The following is a 20,894-nucleotide window of genomic DNA, read 5'->3' on the forward strand; positions in this document are numbered from 1 at the left end:
AGTTAGTTCTGGAAGGTTACTGAGCACTACTACATGTTCCTTAGGCCCTTTAAGAGATGGTGCTATCAACCCAATAGCCAGGACAAAGAATCAAGAGTCATTTGGAAGATGATGACATTTTTTTAGTTTAATGTTTGCATATTCCAGATTTACTTCTTGGCAACCCAAAGTAGATCCCCAAATTCACCCAGAAGTCCTCAGAAGTCATCAGTCTTATTGGAGTGTGGGTTGAAAGACATGGATCTACTCTGCATGTCCACTTACTGTGTAAACCACTTGGGACAGAGTACTCAGTCTGATAGTATCAGGTTCAAATCCTAGCTCTGCCTCTTAACTTCCTTGGGGTATGTATTACCTCTCTGAGCCTCAGTTTCTTTCAGATCTAGAAGGAGGGTTGTTGTGATGACTGAATAATAAATATATAAAATGTCTAATGTAAGTCTGGCACTGAATGGGTGTTTAATTGGTAAACATCCATTAACTGCCTGTCCCTGATGCTCTCTGGCCAGTAAATAGGCAAATAGGTTTATAGTTATAATTTAAAAATACTGGGGTGAGTGAAATTATGATCTGGGCAATGTATTACCATTTCTTAAGTATTACTAGATCCAGATAAGGCAGGAGAGTGTCCCGACCCGCGGGACATCAACGCAGGACGGCAAACCTAAGAGAGAAGGAATGAAGGGACAAGAGACGCAGGGAGAGACAGCAAGACAGGAATTCTGATCAAGCTGCAAATTTTTATTGTTCACACAGGGGTATTTATATGCTCAGGGAATGAGGGGTATGACGAGGTGCAGCCTGGTTGGTTGTGTTCTTCTATTGGGCTCCTGATAGGCTGCAAGTTCGCGCTGGCGGGAAGGTGAAGTTCACGCCGGCGGGAAAGTGTAGTCCTGGAAGAGAAGCCGTGGGCGCCATAGGCGCCATACTGTCAGAATTATCAGCCAGGAGGGGGGAGGGGCGCTGCTGCTTATTGTAAAGGTCAGAATGTTCTCAGAATGAGAACTTCTTGGTCCCTGACAGGAGAGAGTCAACTTAGAAGTGAAAAACTTGCTTTACAGAGCTACTTTTGTTGAATGCATGTCAAATAAACATCTAATGATATCTGAGTATGACTTAATAAAAACTTGCAAGGGATTTTCCAGCTTTCACTGCTAGGACTTTTTCAGATAATACTCCCATCCTTTCCTTCTTTGATGTGTCCTCCACCTCAGGAGAACCCTACAGGGAGCTAGGGACAGTGTTCTGCCTGTGGCTCTGAGGTAAATTCCATGCTCACTTTTCCTTTGTCCCTCCTTGCCTGCCTGTCTTGCCCCAGGTCTTATCTTGTCTTCTGGGAGGTATGCTAAGTGCTTTGCCAGCCTGCCTGAATGCCTGGCCTGTTTTTTCTCACTGCCAGTACCTCTTGGATTCCAATTCCAAACATGGTATCCCTCTGGGGTCACCCTTTCTTCCGGTGCCAAGAGACAACACATTCCAAATGGAACACAAGTGTGCCGCCCGTGCTGGGCTCTCCTCATTCTGCTTGGGAACAGCAGAGAGCAGGATGTGGCTGCTTCATCCCTCACTGCTGAAGTTTTTAGTCTCATGGTCCTTTCTCTTGGGACAACTTAGGTTTTGGGCTAAGAATCAAATATGAAGACTGTCCTGAGAAACCTGATGCCAAGGAAGCTTGCCAGAGCTCTACAGGAAGGGCCAGCGCCTTGCTGAGGGAGAGAGAGAAAAAGAAAGAAAGTTCTAAAATTCTCCATGAAGTGTACTATGTTTTGGCATTCCTTCCCAGCGCCACCAGAAGCATTCCTCCCAGCAAAGGTAGAGTAGGTGGTGAAAAGCCGGAGGTGAAAAGATACCTGGGAGGACAGATTAATTCATTTCTTGAGTTTCCTTTGAGACACCCCAAAGATGAGCGCCAACAGCAGCACGGTAGGACAGCTCCTCTGGCGGGGGCCGGTGTGCATTAGCTGGAAACAGGATCTGGAAGGGGCTGTCTACCACCTCGCCAACTGCTTCTTGCTCCTGGGATTCATGGGAGGCAGTGGGGTATATGGATGCTTCTACCTCTTTGGCTTCCTGGGTACTGGTTACCTGTGTTGTGTACTGTGGGGCTGGCTTGATGCCTGTGGGCTGGACATTGTCCTCTGGAACTTCCTACTGGCAGTGGCCTGCCTGCTCCAGCTGGCACATCTGGTGTACCGCCTGCGCATGGACACCTTGCCCGAGGAGTTCGATCTCCTCTACAAGACGTTGTGCCTGCCCCTGCAGGTGCCCCTGCAGACCTACAAGGAGATTGTTCACTGCTGCCAAGAGCAGGTCTTGACTCTGGCCACAGAGCAGACCTACGCTGTAGAGGGTGAGACACCCATCAACCGCCTGTCCCTGTTGCTCTCTGGCCGGTAAGCTATTTTGTCATTGTCACTGCCCAGAACTTCTTTCCCCAGCCCACACTTCTCATTTCCCTGGTGTCCCTTTCCATTTCATGTTCCCTTTCACTGAGGGAAGGATGTGGCAAGTCAAATAAACCGAAGCAGATTTTTCTAGGAGTGAGTTTGCTTCCTTTTTTAAAAACATGTTCCAAGAGGAAACTAGATCATGAGGCATCTTCTTGGTTGGCAAGAAAGATTAATTTTTTCCTTTTGTATATGTTTGACATTTGCTAAGCACTAACTAGGTATAGGAAACAAGGTCAGAAATGGAGGGGGTCACCGGTAACACCTCTTCTCTGCCAGGGCATCAAGAGACAGCCCCACCTGTGTTTGGGGTATCCTGTACCAACTCTAACTAGTCTGTGTACAGCCAGGTAAGGAGCAGGAATACCCTTTTGTCTACTCTTCAATATGCTGTTTTTTAATTGAGATTCTTGCAGACCAAGAAGTCAAGTACTGTGAGTTTGGGCGCCCTAAGGTGACAAAAGATTAGTGATGCCTACATGTGTGCCATCTAGGATTTGGTGGAGACATCTGCTTCTTTGAAGAAGACTGACAATTGGACATTGGCAGCAATCGTCTCAGTCAGGATTGGTGTGTGCTCAATCACCTGCAAACTTGGCCTTTGATGTTTAAAATTTTTTTCTCTAATTAATACCTAATGAGAAAATACCATGGGACTCTATGCTTCACACTTTGTAGGCAATTGTGGATTTCTTGAAATATTGCATTAGTGGTATTTGTCCACTTCTCACACCAGCTTGCTCAAGATGAAGAATGTGATAGAAAAGTTAAGGGGATGATCAGAAGGTTGTGAATCTAAGAAAGAAGAAAATTTAAAAAAAGAAAAAGGAAAAAAAAAGTAAGACTTCCAATGACAAGTGGGGAAAAAACTCTTGAGGATGTTGCTGGCATGACTACTATTATAGTAATAATACCCTTATGTATTAATTTATAGAATCTAAGGTATTATATAGAGAGGTTTTATTTCATTTTCTTTTCAGAGGTCCTGAGTTGAGTGAATTATGAGGGGAGAGATATGAGTGAATTGAAAATGTAAGAAAATTTAGTTTTTTAAATAAACAAAATATACATCATGACTACTGCCAAAATGTTTACTACTTATAAATTCATGCTTAAAATAAAAACAGTTTAGGGAACCTACTCTTTCATCAGATTCATGATGTTATTTGCTCTTTTTGTGGCTCCTCTGTTCAATGGAGGAATCGAGATCAGTAGAAGTCCGCCCACCCCCACTGTAGAGTGTTCTTGCTGAAAGCACATTACTATTATGAAATGGTTCAGATATCTTATACATGACAGATTTCCCATGAACTTATAAGACCATGCCTCTGTCAAGGGGAAAGGAGGGTGTGTCCTCTCTGTAGCTTTTCCTAGAATACTTATCATCAAAAGCTGAAATTAGAAATCAGATGATTTTGATTTTTTTTTTCTTTCACGGTTTGGATTGAGGATGTTGTTGTTGTTCCTGTTGTTTGGTTATCTTTCAATGTCATCCTCTCCCAGCTTGGCTAAGCTGGACAAGGGAATGAGGCTTCTGGTCTATGACTGAACTCTGGTTTTAAGGAAGAATCACTGTACCCAGGGCTGGTTACATTGTGGTACCAAACACCTCAAGTAGCAGATAAGAATGCTGTACCAGGAAGTGGGGGCCTCTTTGTAGACTTTCCTGTCTTACATACAGACATGGAGCCCTTTGCTCAAATCTCAGAAGTCTTTTTTGTATTATTTTATTATGGGAAGTCAGTCCCTTTCAAGATTTAGAGAACAAAGCGTCTTCCTCAAAACCTACCACCCTGTTAATCAAACTTACTGATGGAGAGTTCCTCTCATATAAAATTCATAGCACAAACTCCTACGTGTTTAGATCCCTGAACACGTTAACTAACTATCTAAGCTATTCATATAGATGGAAATGACCAACATGTCATCCAGGAGATCAAAGAATAGGAACAGACAAACAATAAAGGACACAGTATACCTGTTTAAATGACTCCAGTGAGCCTTGCCAGACTCATTAGATCTTACTCAAACTCTGAGTTGTCACTCTTATGTGGCTTTCCTGGGGAACCTGAGGAGGTGAGGGATGATCTGATGTATGCCACAGCAGCTGTGTTCTCTCCTGGTATCTTCCTTTCTTAGAGAAGTGTGTGTGTGTGTGTGTGTGTGTGTGTGTGAGAGAGAGAGAGAGAGAGAGAGAGAGAGAGAGAGATCTTGATCACCTTTTATGGAACACAAAGGTTTACTGGTTCATTCATTGTTCCTTTCTTCTTTCCTTCCTGCTTTCATTCCTTCCTTCCATCCTTCCTTTCCCCTTTTCACAAATATTTATTAAGAGTACTAGGACTCGGCCTCCAGTGCTACATGTGAAAAATATTGTCTTTGTATTCATGGAGTTTACTGTCTATCGAAACAGTCAATAGTCAATGTGTGCCAGAGTGGGTAACAATGGATATAGCATTTTCATGGAAAAATGCAAAGTGCAATGAGAGCATGTAACTGTTAACTGATGGACCTCACTTTTCTGGGGAGGTCAAACAAGACCTCCTTTCTGTAATAGGGTGTATTCAAGCTGAGACTGGAGAAAAAGAGGTCTAGCTGGGAACAGTGTATATGAAGACCCTAAGATGGGAGAATATGGCACTTAATTTTCTCTTGTTTCCTTTCATTACTCATGGAGCCTCTGCCAGGAAGTCTTTCCCTATATATTACCTGGTCTTATAGGAATGTGTTTCTGCCTTTTGGAAGTTATGGACCGACTCCATGATTAGCTTGGTTTCAGACCTACATTCCCTCAGTCTTCCTACTATAGGTGGTCAGATAAAAGGTAATACCTTATTAACTGCTAATTTATATTATATATATAATATATATGACATATAAAAGTAGATCATACATAAGTATATGTATATATGCCTATGTATATATTTAAGCATCATTAAGAGCAAGACTCATGAGTGCTAATATCCCCTTGGCTATACCTACTGGGAAAGGAGGTAGGGAGATGTAGTCTTAGTGGTGAAACCATGTATCCAGTTAAAACTCTAGCACTATGGAGGAAGAGAAAAGGCAGATATTGTAGAACATACTGCTAGACTGGATTTCCCAGATCTCCCCATCCTTATCCTATTTATCTTTTAAACTCAGCTCTAGCCTCCCTCCTCTTCCTGCTCCTCCTCTTCTTCTTGCTTTGTTTTTGATTGAACCATATACACTTATTATGAACAATTCAAGCAAGAGAAGTAAGTGCAAAGAAGGAAGTTGTATGAGCCATCTAATATTCCAACAAGAAAATTACCACTATTATATCAGGCTAACATTTATTTCAGGTATCTCTAATAATGTGAACAAAGAGGACGGTAACTATCACTGTCCTCTGGTTTCCCCCTAATTTGCAGCCCTCTTTGTCTCTTAAAACCTCTCAGAGGTAAAGTCATGCCAAGGTTAGACCCAAACCCTCCCATCAGCCAAGTTCCCATTGGTCCCATAGCTTCAAAAGATACCTGAATGCCAATTCAACCCAAATTTGCATATTCAGTCTTGTTGCTGAATAAATTGGTCAGCTAGATTATAGGGAATTGGACCTTAGTAGAATTATTTTTCTTAATTTGATGCATTATAATTATATACAGTAGTGGGATTCATTATGTTATTCATACATTCACATAACATGATCTGATCAATTCCATTCCCCAGTACCATTCCTGTCCCTCCCCTCTTCCTTCCCCCTGATTCCCTTGCTGTAATCTACTGGTCTCCATTCTATATTATGATGATGATGATGATGATGATGGTTTTTAAGTTAATGCATTATAATTATATATAAACATGGGATTCATTGGAGTATATTTTATACATGGACATAGCATAATTTTGTGGACTTCATTCCCCAGTACTTCCCATGCCCTCTCTTCCTCCCTCCCTCTCAATCCCCTTCCTCTACTGGTTTCCCTTCTATTTTTGTGAGATCCCTTTTTTATCTGCGCCCTGCCCCCTTTTGCTCTCTCTAGCTGCCACATATGAAAAAGAAATGTCACCTTTTTTGGGAAGACTTCCACCCAAAAAGAACAAATCTCTCTCCCTCCTCAGTGCTCCTCTTCCACAACAGCGCTTATCACATTGACTTGCAACCAGTTATTTATGTGCCTATGACAGTAAACTGCGCAGCCCTCAAAGGCGAGGACCAGATTGTACATCTCTGCATGCCCTGACCTCCAGGAAGTATTCCATGAGTATTTGTTTAACCAGGAAAGATCCAGAAATAATGAAAGGATAGCTCCCTCCAAATGGATATGTGTATCTTGGAGATCCTCTTTGTGTTTTCTTCCTCTTCTACTGACAGAGACATCTTCTCAGCTAGTATAACTCACTTAGAAGAGACCTAATCTTTTTTTTCAGATGCCACATCGCCTCTGAAATATGCTCACTCTCCCCAAGCATGGTCAGGCATGCCATTGATTCTAACAAATCCTCCCAGAATGCAGTCCACATTCTCTGCATGAGGCTAGGTGATAGCCACAAGGATACACAGACTACAAGCAGCGTTAGTGTTGTTTCTAATCCTGAGCTGTGAAGCTAAACCTGTACAGGCAAGTCAAGAGCAGTCGTTTAACCTGTTGGTAGAGCAGAATAAGAATATTCCTAAAATTAAAACATATTAATTAGAATTTCTGGTTGTCACCATAGAAACCAACTGCAGCTAGTTGAAGGGGAAAAGGTCTTTTAAGAAATACAAGGATTTCTCACCAAAGAAGGAAAGGCATGCACCTGAGCCTCTGCTAGGAATAGAAATAAGAACATGTTCTATTGGGCCTTTTGTTTGATTTTAGCTTTCTCTTCCCTATAGTTGATTGGAGTACATGCTTTTTCAAAGTCTGAGCTACATGATTTAAAAAATAAGGTTTTGTTTCCTTAACAGGGAAACTTAAGTTGTGAATGCCTACTAGTTGTCCCCATCCAAGACATGAGTCACATTTGCTTAATTCCAGTTCCAAATTCTCATGGAAGGAGTTCAGTTCAGATTAGGTTTTCACCCAAGGACTATCCATTGAGCAGGGTTCATGGGCTCTTTTGTCCAAAGACAGGAGCTGTTATTGTCATATTATGGCTAGTAAGGGTAGAGATGGGGCAATGCTAAGAGTGTCCACCATCCTGCCAAAAGTTCTGGGAAAATGGTGTCGTGGTAAAAACACAGAATCTTAACTCTGCCACTTGATAGCTGAGAGCTTAAGCTTACCACTCAGCCTTTCTGAGTATGAGTTTTCTTATCTATAAAACACAGAAAACAATAATTTACCTTGAGTTATTGTGATGATTAAATAAGAGAACACTTGTGAAGTATCTAGTGGACTCACCACTTCCTTTCAAAGTCCAAAAAGTGGTTAAAAATGCAAGCATGTGACGTTTAAAGCATGGCTTCTCATATAGTCTACTAGGAAGGGAAAAGGAGAAGTTCCCCAGGCTGAACCTCTAGAGCAGCACTGACCAGGAAAACTTTCTGTGATGACAGAAAAAGTCTATATTTCTGTTGTACAATATGATAATCACAGGCCACATGTGGCTATGGAGAACCTGAAATGTGATTAGTGTAACTGAATAACTGCATTTTTTTATTTGCTTATTTGTTTGTTTGTTTATATTTGCAGTGCATATGCTAGACAAGCACTCTCATTGAGCTACATCCTCAACTCTAATTTTATTAATTTTAGTGACCGTATACTTAAATAGTCACATATGGCTGGTGGACACAATAAAATCACTGGGAAGATTTTTTTTCATGTTTTTATTGGTGCATTATAATTATACATAACAGTGGGATTTGCTGTCACATATTTCATACATTGACCCAATAGAACAATATAATTTGGTCAATATTGTACTGGGGAGATTTTTAAATTAATAATTTCCAGATCCCACCTACAAAGATTCTTGTTAATTGTTCTGGAATAAGGTCTAAGTCTAGGTGTTTTTTAAAGCTCCTCTGGGGCTTCTCTCTGAAGCCTGGAGTTAGGAACCATGGATAAGCAGAAGGAGGGAGAATAGGAGGGTTCAGGAAGTGTCCCTGGGCTCCCTTTCTAACCAGCTTCCATACAGTAATCAGGCCTCTCCTGCTTTGGGTTTTACCATGCTTTGGGCAAGGTGTTTCTGCTGGGAGATTTGTGTTAATCCGCAACACATGACATAAGCAAAGGGGGTTTCAGCAGCCAGTTCCCTTTCCCACGCGCTCTCTTCTCTCCCTTTGCCAGGATTCGAGTGAGCCAGGATGGGCAGTTTCTGCACTACATCTTTCCATACCAGTTCATGGACTCTCCTGAATGGGAATCGCTGCGACCCTCTGAGGAAGGGGTCTTCCAGGTAATAGAGAGCCCCATGGTAGCATTGCCTCGCCTTTTCTGCTGTAACCTGGCAATGTCCATGCCTCCATCTCTCCCCTCTCAAATCTGCCCTTGGACCACTGCCAATATGTTGCTAGGGTAAGAGCATCATCACCTCTTCCTCTGTGGAAACAACGCCTGAGCATCTGGGTTGGGGACAGGGTCCGGAGGTGCTGGTTCCTGAAATGTGACTATATCACTTCTCTGTCTAAAACCCTTCCAGAAGACTAGTACCCACAGACTAAAAACCCACACTTCTTAGAGGTTAACGTAAATCCTTTAGTGCCCTCCAGCCTCTCTCCAGCCCTCTTTTCCTCACACATTTTGCTTGCACACGAGAAGCAGCTGCTTCTCTCAACATGACCCATGACAAATTTCTTGCCTTGGTCCCTCCTGTCCCTTCTGTCTGAAATGCATTTCCCCTTCCAGATGAGAGGCCATGACACCTCACTTCCTGTGTTAGTCAGCATTTTGTCACTGTGACAAATATCTGAGAAAAACAAAGGAGGAAAGATTTATTTTGGTTCATGGTTTCAGACCATGGTCAGCTGGCTCCATGCTTTGGGCCTGAGTAAGGCAGAACATCATGGTGGAGGGGTGTGACCGAGGAAAGCTGCTCTGCTTATGATATATGGAAAGTGGGTGGAGAAGATATAGTTCCCAAGGGCCTCCCCCAAGGATTCATTCCCCTCTGCTAGGTCTCTCCTTCTACAGTTTTCATCCTCTCCCAGTAGCACTCAAATCATGACCCTTTCAGTGGACTACTCCATTGATAATATCAGAGTCCTACTGATCCAATCACCTCCCAAAAGTCCCCCTCTGAACCTTGCCGCACTGGCCACCAATAGCTGAGCCTTTGGAGGGTGTTTTCTATCCATACCATAACACTTCTTCTGTGACCCTGCCAGATCAACCTCTCAGACTTCCACCCCAAAGTGCACTATTCCTGCCTGCCCACCTGTTTTCTTCCTTTCATGGATGCTAACTGGTGCACAGTTGCTTTCTTCCAACCAACTGGGTTCCTTTCTGTCTTTCACATAGTGAACTCTTTGGGCATCTTCCTCTATCTCCAGGCTCCAAAGGACAGTCCCTAGAACGCAGTAGGTGTTCAATAAAGGTTTGATGAACTGGCTTGCCAGTGGGCTGTTGGTGCCTCAGAGGACTCCATGGGGCATCACTTGCATATGAATGTAAGTGGGGAACCTGGCTGCTCAGTCTTATTCTCTTCTCTGCCAATCCTTCAGATGGTGGTTACTTTGTAATTCTCACTGAATGGCTAGTATGTGCAGGCAGTGCATATTTTATTACAACTCTTGGGGTTAGATATTATTATTACCCCTCTTAACAGATGAGGAAACTAAGATACCAAAACATCGTGAAATTCAGCTAGAAAGTGGCAAAGCCAAGTTTCCTGGATCTTCTATTGATGTTTTTTTAAAAATGGAAGGACCACCAGAACAGTGGAATTTAAATATACATACTCACCATCCTTACGGAGTCCTCATCCAGATAGTTTGCAAGTACTGGGTTCTGTGTGTCTCCTACCACTTCTATCAGGGAGTCCTGCAAGCCAGCATATGAGCCAACCCCAGAACAGACACATGCCAGGCAGTGCCATTTGGCTTGGCTGGCTTCTGACCCCACCCTGATGCTTTGCTCTGTGATGATGAAGCTTAAGAAATAGTCTTGATCCCACTGCCAAGACCACCAACCGCAAACCCCCTTCAATCATATTTCCGCCCCTACCTCCAAACACATCCCCACCCTCCCTAGCTAGTCCAGCAGTCTCCTTTGGGAACTCCCTCAGGCTGGAAGAATGTCCAGGAGGCTGAGACAGCCGGACCAGGACGTCAGTTCCTGACCGGGAGGAACAGGTGGTGGGTAGCCAGGTGCCCTCCCCTATGTTATACTTGAAAGGAAGGGCTGTAACCCCAGATGGCCTCTTGGCCTGGAATGTAAGTAGGGTCATATTACTCCAGTTTGTATTTTTAGTGTGTGCCTCGTTTGGGAGCAGTGAGATCCACACATCTGCTATTGGCTGTGTAAAGTCCCATTTCCTCTTTGCAAATGTCAAATGTTGTCCCAAGTTATAGTTCACTCTGTCCTTGTCTTTTGCAATTACTTAGTCTTTGTTGACTAAGAGAGCAGTCCATAGTGACTGTCTAAATCATAATTCATCTTGTGTTTAACACAAATCAATTAACAGTCCAATCGCACCTCTCATCTCACACATCAGAACTATTGACTGTTCACTGCTGTGACACTCTCAATAGTTATTAGGAACAACACAGAGAGACAAATAAACACTGTATGCTCTAATTTTTATGTGGAATCTAAAAAAGTCAGACATACAAGAGGTAGAGAGTAGAATGGTTATTACCAGAGGCCTGGGAATGGGGATGGATAGAGAAAGGGGAGACATTGGTCAACAGGTGCAGACTTTAAATTAGATAAGAGGAGTGTTCTGTTGCACAGTATGCTGACTAAATTAATGTAAATTTCAAAACAACTAAAAGAGAAGACTTTAAATGTGCTCACCACTAAGAAATGATAAATATTTGAAGTAATGAGTATGCTAATTAGCCTGATTTTATTATTCTACAACATATATGTTTATCAAAACATCACATCGTATCCCATAAATACATACCCCATAATAATTTTTAAAATAACATAGTACAGGAGGCATCACACAGAAATCATCATTATTCCTCCCATTTGCATCCTGTTTTACTGGAACCTAAATGTTGTTTACATTGTTATCTTATTCAGTTCCTTCAACCAGCTTCTGAGGTGAGTATTAAAGAAAAAACTAGATACTTGTCAAAACTTTGTTATATACATGCCCATATATATGTGAGAACCAATCTAGAAGCACCAATCCAATCCAAACCAATCCAAAGCACCTTTGGGAAAGGATTTTATACAGGACATGAAAAGGTGACATTAGGTTGTTTTGCAACATATAAGATTCATAGTCTTCACTTGATTCATTCATTCACTTCAGTGATATTTATTGAGCACTTATTATTTACCAGATACTGTTAAATGTGTTCAGAATACATTAGTGAACAGAAGAGATAAAGGTCCCTGTCCTTGTGCAATCTACATTCTAGTGAGAGAGACAAAAATAAGCCACAGACACAATGAGTAAGTAAATTATGTAACATGTTAGAGTAGGGTAAGGGAGAGATGGTCACAGTTTTAAATAGAGTGGTCACAGAGGCCCTTGTTAAGCAGATGAAATTTAAGCAAAGATCTGAGAGAGGTGACAGGGTCAGCTCTGTGAATATCTGAGGAAGAGCTTACCAGACAGAAGAAAGAGCCAGTGCAAAGGTCCTAAGATGGGGCTAGTGCACTGGAGGTACATAAATGAGGCCAGAGCAACTGGAACAGAGCTGAGACAGGGGACTAATAGGAGAAGAAGTTGGAGAGGCAATGGGGGAGCCCAATCAATGTTGGGCCAGAGCATGTATTTTCTGGATACAGCTAAAAGGGTTTCTGAGAGAGTTAGACATAAGATGTGAGAGAAAGAGAGTATCAGGGAAACTCTGAGGTTTTTGACCTGAGTCACTGGAAGAATGGAGCTGCTATCAACTGAGAAAAGGGAGCTGCAGGTAGAGCTAGCTTGGAGGGAATAGGAGGTTCACTTTAGGCTATCTTAGGTTTGCACTGCTTATGGACAGTTAAATGAGATGCTGCATAAGCAGTTGTATATTTGAGTCTGGAATTCAGGAATGAGGTCTAGGTGTGAGACAAATTTGGGAGTCAGTTGTATAAAGCTGATACTTAAAGCCATTGGATTGGATAAGATCACCAAATAAATAAGTGTGGACAGAGAAGAGGTTCACACAGTGTTAAGAAGTTAGAGAGAAAAGAGGAAACAGTGAAGAAATCTGAAAAGGAGAAATCAGGCGACTGCCCCTGGAGAGTATGGCATCCTGGGAACCAAGCGAAGGAGGTGTGTCAAAGAGAAGCACCAATGGGCATCCAAACTGACCACTGGACACAGCAACTTAGAGGCCATCGGTGACCTTAATGGGAATAGCAATTGTGGCCTGCAGGCTACAGAGTGAGAAGAGAGGAATGGAGACAGTAAGGATAGGCAAATTTTTTTCATAGAGTTTTTCAAAAAAGAAACAAATTAATTTAGTGACAGCTAATCGGGGAAGTAGGTGAAGAAAGAGAATTTTCAATTTTTAATTTTTTAGGATAGAAAAAAGCCCCATGACTTTTGTTCATGGGAATGCCCAGATTTTTTTTTACATTATGCACATTATTTTCATCCAGATGAGCTCTTCCTCTTGAGAATTGTTAAGTACGTCTAAGGTATGGCTATGGCAGATTATGACAACTACTTGCTAAACTATTAGTAATAAACAGATCGTGAGTGTTATTTTCAGAATTCTTTCTCATAAGACAGCATGTTCAAAGATAGCAATTTATCTGCTGTTACATAGCTGGAATGTTAGTCAAAGTGTCATGGCTGTGACCAAAATACCCGACCAGAACACCTTCAGGAGGAAAAGTTTATTTTGGCTATATCAGAGGCTAGTCTATGGTCTTCAAACTCCATCGCTGTGGGCCTTAATTGAGGCAGAACATCATGGCAGAAGGGTGTGGTGAAGGAAAGCTGCTTAGCACATGGCAGCAGAGGAGAGAGAGAGAAAGAGAAAAAGCACAAGGATCCAGGGACAAGAAATAATCCCCAGTGATCTACTTCCCCTAGCCATGCCCCACCTGCCCACAGTTACCACCCACTAGTCCATTCAAACTATGAATCCATCCAGGGGTTTAATCCACTGATGAGGTTACAGCTCTCCTAGTCTACTCTTTTCACCTCTGATCATTCCTACACTGTGTAACACATGAGCTTTTGGGGAGTGGTAGTAAAGAACTGAACCATTATAGCTGGTAAAAAGGTAAAGCTGAAACTTGAAGCCAGCTTCCAACTTTGATGATGTAATTTAGGGCCCTGCCTGCTATGCTTACAATTAGGGGACGAGGGGGGGGATGTAAGGAAGAAATAAAGGGAGATCTTTAATTTTCTGTTCTCGAGAGCTTGTCTTCCTCTGTGCTCCTTTTCTGACTTTAGACATCAGATTCTTTTGGTTACTTATAATGACCGAGGTAATAGGGACTTCATAACCCAAATCCCAGGCTAGTGCTTTGTCCACCTGATAGAACCTGGCATACCTTATCCAAAGCTTTTTCTTTAACTGAACATTTTCCCAACTCATCGTGCCCCTGCATTGTCCTACAAATGCGCATCAGCATTTTTCTCTCTCTTCAGTGTACTAGGAAGTCTCCCCATCCCGCTTCTCTATCTGTCTCTCTCTCAACTCAGAACCTTTTGCTGCCATTACTGGTACCAGTCATGGAACCATAGACTATGAGAGCTGAGGAAATAGGATATGCAGAGAATATGATAGGATATGAGAATACAGAAGGTGATGGACAAGTGAGTGAATGACTGACCCCAGGGCTCCGGATGCAGGACACTCCCCATCTCAGTGCACACAAGTACAAGTCAACCAGAATCCTGGCCCTCCTCCAGTCAAGCTATCGAGGGGTACTGCAATGAAAGTACAGGCATTTATCAAGTAGTCATATGCTTCTGTGTGCTGAGCTTTGACACCTTTTCTGGTTTAAACCTCCTCTTTCTTCTGTTGAACCCCCTCAGGTCACTCTGACTGCGGAGACTGAATGTAGCTACATTTCCTGGCCCCGGAAGAGCCTCCACCTTCTTCTAACCAAGGAGCGGTACATTGCCCGCCTGTTCTCGGCCCTGCTGGGCTATGACATCTCAGAGAAGCTCTACACTCTCAACGATAAGCTCTTTGCTAAATTTGGGCTGCGCTTTGACATCCGCCTCCCCAGCCTCTACCATGTCCTGGGTCCCTCTACCCCAGATGGAGGGCCAGAATCTGAGAAGGATGATGAAGAAGTCTGCGAGCCAGCCTTGTCCCCTGTTCAGGCCATGCCCACCTCTGTCCAGCATACGCCCCCTCGTACGCCCCCTCCTTCTCCCCCGCCAGCTGCTACCAACCTTCCTACACCTCTTTCCCGGGCCAGGATGTCCAGGCCTGACAGCGGCATCCTGGGTGAGGACTCCACCAGTCTGGTGCTGGAGGATTTTGAGGAGGTGTCAGGATCAGAATCGTTTATGGATTATAGGAGTGATGGGGAGTACATGAGGTGAGGGCGGAACTAACATGGGCACTGTCACCGACTCAGGACCCCATGTAAGTACACAGAAGGTGACTGCCACCTATTTCTGCCAGCAGCTGGCCTTAACTCAACTTGTAAGGACAAAAACACCATTTTATGAAGTGTCATCTCTCAGAGGACTCACAGAAAGTGGCATTAACCCACCAACATTGCAGACCACAACTCACTCCGGGTGCATGTAAGGCATGAAGGGATTTTTAAAACTCATTCATTATAAACTATGATTGCATCTTGGTAAAAGGGCTGGTTGACATTTTGAACAGGCAGGTAGGTTGCTGAATTCTCTTGTAAGGTTGTGCTGGGGCTAAAGGAGATTTATTTGTGGCATGTATTTTAAAGGAAAAAATTGCTGGCATGGTTTTACTTCCTATTGATTGTTTTCCTGGCATGGAGTCAGTTCTGGAAAGCTGTTGTTTCTTAGCCTGGACTAGGCAGGAGTCTCTGTTAAAATCACATATTTGAAAGAGGCTTGTGCTTGCAGACTAATAGTTCTGGAAGGAATATGTCCCCATCTTGCTTTCCTCCTTAACGTAGGATGTGTTGATCACTTGGGCAGAGGACCGAATGCTGCTCTGATTAAAGGTTACTATGATAGGACAGGTGTAGGACAAGGTGGATTTCCCCACCAACCCACACATATGGGAGGTGGGCTGGGCATGAATCTGGGAGGTCAAGATTTCCCTCACAGGAGTGTGTACAAGAAAGACCAGACTCATTAGTTCTGGGAAATTGCTTTCATGTTCCCCCTGGCTGTTCTCACAATGCTGTGACATTTTCCTCTGGGACTCTACCCAACCATGGTGGAGGTCTGGCTTTTCCTGAGGAAAATCCCACCATCCTCAATTTGTAAGGCATTTCTAAGTGAAGGGGATGCCAAGAATACCACCATTCTTTGGGAAGCATCAACAGATTTCTAGAGGAAACAGTCCAATGCAGGCCTCCAGGGTGTACAAGTGAACAAGTGAATGTTTGTGCATTTTGAAAACGAAGTTATATGAGTAGTGAGAGAAGCAAGAGAGGTGAATGGTAAGGGAGGATTATATGGTTTCTTAGGGACTTAATCACCTTCTGCAGTACCAGTGTCCTCAAAACCATACGTGAGCAGATTCTGGGGTAAGTCAGAGGATCTAATACCCATAGTCACTATATTGACTTCCCTCAATGCACTGTCCCCTCTCACAGGCCTTTCCCACCTCTGGTGTTGGATTCACTTCCCTCTGTGTCTCACTCTCAGGTATTCCTGCCAGTTATACCCTGTGGGTCCTCACTCTGTCCAACATGCCTACTAACCTGTACATTCTCTTATCCTGTTTTCTCATGTTGTTCTTCCCTATTATCTTTTCTTTTCATAACTCTATTCATTTTATTCCTTCTTACCTCTCTTTCATTTCTGACTTCTGCTCAGTTTGATGCTTTTTTTTTTTTTTTTTGTACCAGGGATTGAACCCAGGGGCACTTAAGGACAAAGCCATATTCCCAGCCCTTTTTTATTTTTTTTTTTGAGATAGAGTCTTGCTAAGTTGCTTAAGACCTTGCTAAGTTGCTAAGACTGGCTTAAAACTTGTGATCCTCCTGCCTCAGTCTCCCAAGCCTCTGGGATTACAGAGTTTGCTGCTCTTAAGTGTCCCATTTTTTCCACTTAGTTCAGTTTCTCCATTTCCTTTGGTCCTCTGTCATCTCCCTTTTTATTGTTCATATATCTAACTTTCTTGTTACCTTCATTTCCTTTTGCCCACTTTCTGGCCTTGCTCTAATCTATTCTTCCTCCCAAATCACCTTGTGCTTCCATCTTACTAGTTTTAAATTCTAAGTGTTCCAAAATCAATACCCTTTTCTCTGACTAAAGAAAACCATTAAAGTAAAGGTGTGTAAATAACCAACTTTAGGAATGTTTTCAAAATATCAGGGGGAAGAAGCATGGGAAAAAAGAAAGACCACAACTGGGAACTCAAAGTCATGGCTTCTATGTCTGACTCTGCTACTAAGCAATGTGTGACTTTTTGCAAACCATACAACCTCAATGAACCTCACTTTCTTCATTGAATGGTTGAACCAGCTGTCCCAAAGAGCCTTCTTGAATTGAAGTGAAAAGGCAAAGGATTAGCTTTTCAGAGGAGGTAAAGAGAATCAGTCTATCCACTGAGCAATGAACATAAGCCCCAGGACATCTGCATGTCTCTCAGCAAGAACTCTGCTATATTTCACTACCATTTCTCTGGTCACTTGGGACTGTTCTCCCTTGAGTAGGCGTTCCTTCTTGGTGGAAGTTCCCTCTCTTCTGTACCTGTAAAGAATTATCACTTGTCATGTGATTGCAGTACATATATTCTATATGAAAAGGGGTCACTATTTCATCCCCACACCCTCTAACCTTAACACTATCATATAAAATACCTCTTTTCAAATTTAGATTTTTCTGAAACTTAAGATGAGAAAACTGCTAATGAAACTTACATTCTAAGTACTGGTATTTGCAACACAAAGAAAGTAGGTGGTTTATGTTTGTTTCAGTAATAGGGAAAAAATACATTGTTTACTTTTTAAACCAGAGAGTTTTCAGAACAACTTGAAAACATGCTCAAATTGACCAAATCTCAGATGGCTTTCAGCTTAATCTGTGATAATGGAATAGTTTAACTTGAGATCTTTTTCTGAAATTGTGTTTTTGAATGTTTGGTTTATTTGCCAGCAAGTTCCTTATAGGGTTATTACTTTAAGGAATAAACATATTCCCTTATGATTGGTCACAATTTGCTATTGTTTCCTTTATAAAGCAGGTTATAATTCACCATCTATTTCCTGGCACTTTAATTATCAAAATTTTAAGCTCATTGCTATTCATTCCAGCAATAGCACTTACATAAGAGGTTGAATTCTGTATTGTTAAGAATGACACAGCCACCTCACACTGACATCAGGGCTTATCTCTCACACCAATTCAATTTAAGAGCAACTAAAAATAGTCAGAGCTAACATTAGAGTTCTTTTGAGAGAATATTTTTTTTAGCCCAGTGGTACCCAAAATTGAACTGAAAATGGTGCTGCTTCTCTTAACAGGCAAAGTGCTGCAGGATCATATTTTCATGAAGGAACCTTCTGCCAGATTCCGAGCTATTCCTAACTTCACTAGGGTTTTTCAACTGTATTCTGTGGACAGTCTCTAAAGTGTTCCGTTCTATGTCTTAGGGGCCATGTTGAAATGCATCTCGGAGGAGGTCAGTTAAGTTAGACAATGAATCCGTTATCACAGACTAAATTGGAAGCTGTCTGTGATTTGGCCAATTTTGATTGTTTTCATTGTTGATCTGAAAACTCTGGTTTGGATAAAAAAGACTTTATATTGTAAGCTGGATGCAGTGGCGTACACCTATAATCCTAGTAACTCAGGAAGCTAAAGCAGGAGAATAACAAGTTCAAGGCAAGCCTCAGCAACTCAGCCAGACCCTGTCTCAAAATAAAAAACCAAAAGGGCTGGGGAAGTAACTAAGTGGCAGAATGTTTACCTAGCCTGCAGAAGGTCCTGGGTTCAATCCCCAGTACCAAAAAGAAAAAGACATTTTTTACAACTATGTATCATTTTCTTTCTCTCTGTTATTTACATAAGCAAATTATAAACAGATTACAATATGGAGGCTAATCCCGGTTGAAGGAAGGAGCCCAGAACCAGTATATAGTACCAAGGCTAAAGAACCAACTCATCATTTTCTATCTAGCACATATTTCAGGCACTATTCTAAGCACATGAGCAATAGTTCAAAGAGTTAAAGGTATTTAATCTGCAAGAAAAGGGAAAGTATAATATCTTCAAGATTAAAAAAGAACCGAAATTAGAATTTGACTCAATTTGGTGTGTTCTTGTGGGCAGAAATTTGAATTAAAGTCTAAAAGTCATAAGGAGAAAAAATTTGGCTTAATATTAATAATGAATTTTTTGTGTGATAGTGAGTTGCTCATCATTAGGAGAGTTCAAGCAGGGATCAGAAAAAATCTGGAGACTATAAGGTGATTTAGGCTCTGGGAAAAGAATGCCTTAGAGTATCACTATTAAGGTAAGGACTCTAGTTCTGCCATTAAACACCGTCAGGAGGAGTTCCTCATCTGCTCTGTCTACCTTACCAGGTTGCTGTGAGGACCAGCAAGATCAGGTTTCTTCAAAGTTGTAAAGTGCTTATTAAATGTATAATATACTTTAAAATTCTGTGATACATACAATTGTTTAGCCCTCCCTTATTCTTTCTCTTTGTCAAAGATATATGATTCTCCTTATTTCCTCCAGTTCATCTTTCCAGGGAAGGTGGCGGCTGGTAGAATCCCTTGAGCAACCGAAAGGTGGAGGCCTAAAGAGAACCCAGAATAGCTCCCCAGCTTCTGAACAACCAAGTGAGAGCGGGGCCTCTGGCTGTTCTCCTGAATTTATTTGGGAAGAGACAAATCTGTCACATTGTGTTCAGGCTTTCTCCCTCAGAAATGACTGTAAGGGGCTTTGTAGCTGTCAGTGTGAGTCAACGGCACTTTTCTCAGAAATACTGGAAAGACCCCTGTGGCAGAAACCTTGCTTTTGAAAGTGGCACGGCAGGACTAGGGTCTCTAGTAGTGCTGCCTCGGCCACCAGCTTCCCCCTATCAGTCAGGTCCTAGAGCAGCAGTTCTGCCTGCAGCCTGGGGCCCTGCAACCCTGTAGCTGCGGATTTTTCTTCCACTTCTGTGTTAAGGGCCCCATCACTATACCTATTCTTCTCTGTCGAAATAAAAAACAGGAGCCCCACTAGGTTTACCATATTTCAATAGGTTTTGTTTTTTAACTCATTCAGCAGGGTTAGATAGGAAGGAGAGTTGTATAGGTTATTCACCAGAGGTATCACAGCAGATCTCTTGGTCTTGTCACTTATAAAACAAGAGGATTAGATTATAACTTCAAAACTGACTCCCTCCAATATTCTAGAATGAAAGGATTCAAATGTACAACAGCTCTACCATGTCAGGCATTGGGTACAATTAAAATTGGGAATTGGTGGATTAAAAAAAAGAATGAAAAGAGCCATGACTTTAGGCACTATCTGGAACCATAGTGCTGAAATCCTTCCTCTTTTTCTTTCCACAGCCTCTAGAACTCCTCTCCAAAGCTCCTTTCAAGTTAAGTCCAGGGGTCAGGCCCCTTTGACTCCGATCCACACTCCTGAACTTTAAGGATCACCAGGCTGCCTTTTCTCTGTGGCCAGTACAGCTCTCTTCCACGTTCACAGGATGGTCACTTGCATGCATGCCCCTCCTCTCACCCACTGGAAAGTCCTGGGGCCAAGCAGGAGTGAACACAAGGTGCCAGCCCTGCAGCTACACAGAGGTCCTGGGTGACACTGAGACACTCTAAGGAAGACATCCACAGGCATGAGGCCCGTCTTCCATCCTTCACTAGCTGCAGAGTCTTGGCAAGTAACAGCCTCTCTGAGCCTCATCTCTAAAGTGGGATTATAAAACCCACCTCACAGGGTTGTTGTGAGGATCACATGAGTTGATTTAGGTGAAGCACCCATGCCATGGTGTGGCATCTAGTATGCACTCAATAAATCACTCAACTCCTTTTCCTATGTTATTTCTTTGAATAAATCACTCAACTCCTTTTCCTATGTTGTTTCTGGAAGGATCAAGAAGTTTTCACTGGTAGTTATTTCTTATTTTTCAATTAAGTTTCAATTTATGGCAGTAGAAATTGAAGAACCTAGTTTTCCCTTAGGCTTTTAAGTTCATCTTACAAATCTCTTCTATCTATGACTCTGGTATTAAACAATAGTTTTTAAAAGGATTTTTACAAACTTAGCAAATTAGGCTCCCTTAAACATTTAAAAGTG

At 42.3% G+C, this 20,894-nt stretch overlaps 1 protein-coding gene across 2 annotated transcripts; it reads left to right on the plus strand.

Moving 5' to 3' along the window:
- The first annotated feature begins 1,497 nt into the window (after positions 1–1,497).
- Positions 1,498–20,625, plus strand: Popdc2 (popeye domain containing 2). 2 transcript variants are annotated; one of them, XM_047564536.1, is made up of 4 exons: positions 1,498–2,393; positions 8,690–8,798; positions 14,502–15,063; positions 20,150–20,625. In XM_047564536.1, exons 1-3 carry the CDS (start codon positions 1,903–1,905, stop codon positions 15,018–15,020), a joined length of 1,119 nt encoding a protein of 372 aa, XP_047420492.1. In that variant the 5' UTR covers positions 1,498–1,902; the 3' UTR covers positions 15,021–15,063; positions 20,150–20,625. The 2 variants fall into 2 exon arrangements, with proteins under 2 accessions (XP_047420492.1, XP_047420493.1); XM_047564537.1 differs by having other exon boundaries at positions 1,499–2,393; positions 14,502–14,922.
- Positions 20,626–20,894: the final 269 nt, after the last annotated feature.

Source organism: Sciurus carolinensis, chromosome 9, assembly GCF_902686445.1.
Source record: "Sciurus carolinensis chromosome 9, mSciCar1.2, whole genome shotgun sequence".
Taxonomy (NCBI): domain Eukaryota; kingdom Metazoa; phylum Chordata; class Mammalia; order Rodentia; family Sciuridae; genus Sciurus; species Sciurus carolinensis.

Excerpts from the sequence above, each read along its gene's own strand:
- Popdc2 (XM_047564536.1), top strand. The coding sequence starts at position 1,903 with ATGAGCGCCAACAGCAGCACGGTAGGACAGCTCCTCTGGCGGGGGCCG. Across the intron at positions 2,394-8,689 it reads TCCCTGTTGCTCTCTGGCCG|GATTCGAGTGAGCCAGGATG; the intron begins GTAAGCTATTTT and ends TCCCTTTGCCAG. Across the intron at positions 8,799-14,501 it reads CTGAGGAAGGGGTCTTCCAG|GTCACTCTGACTGCGGAGAC; the intron begins GTAATAGAGAGC and ends GAACCCCCTCAG.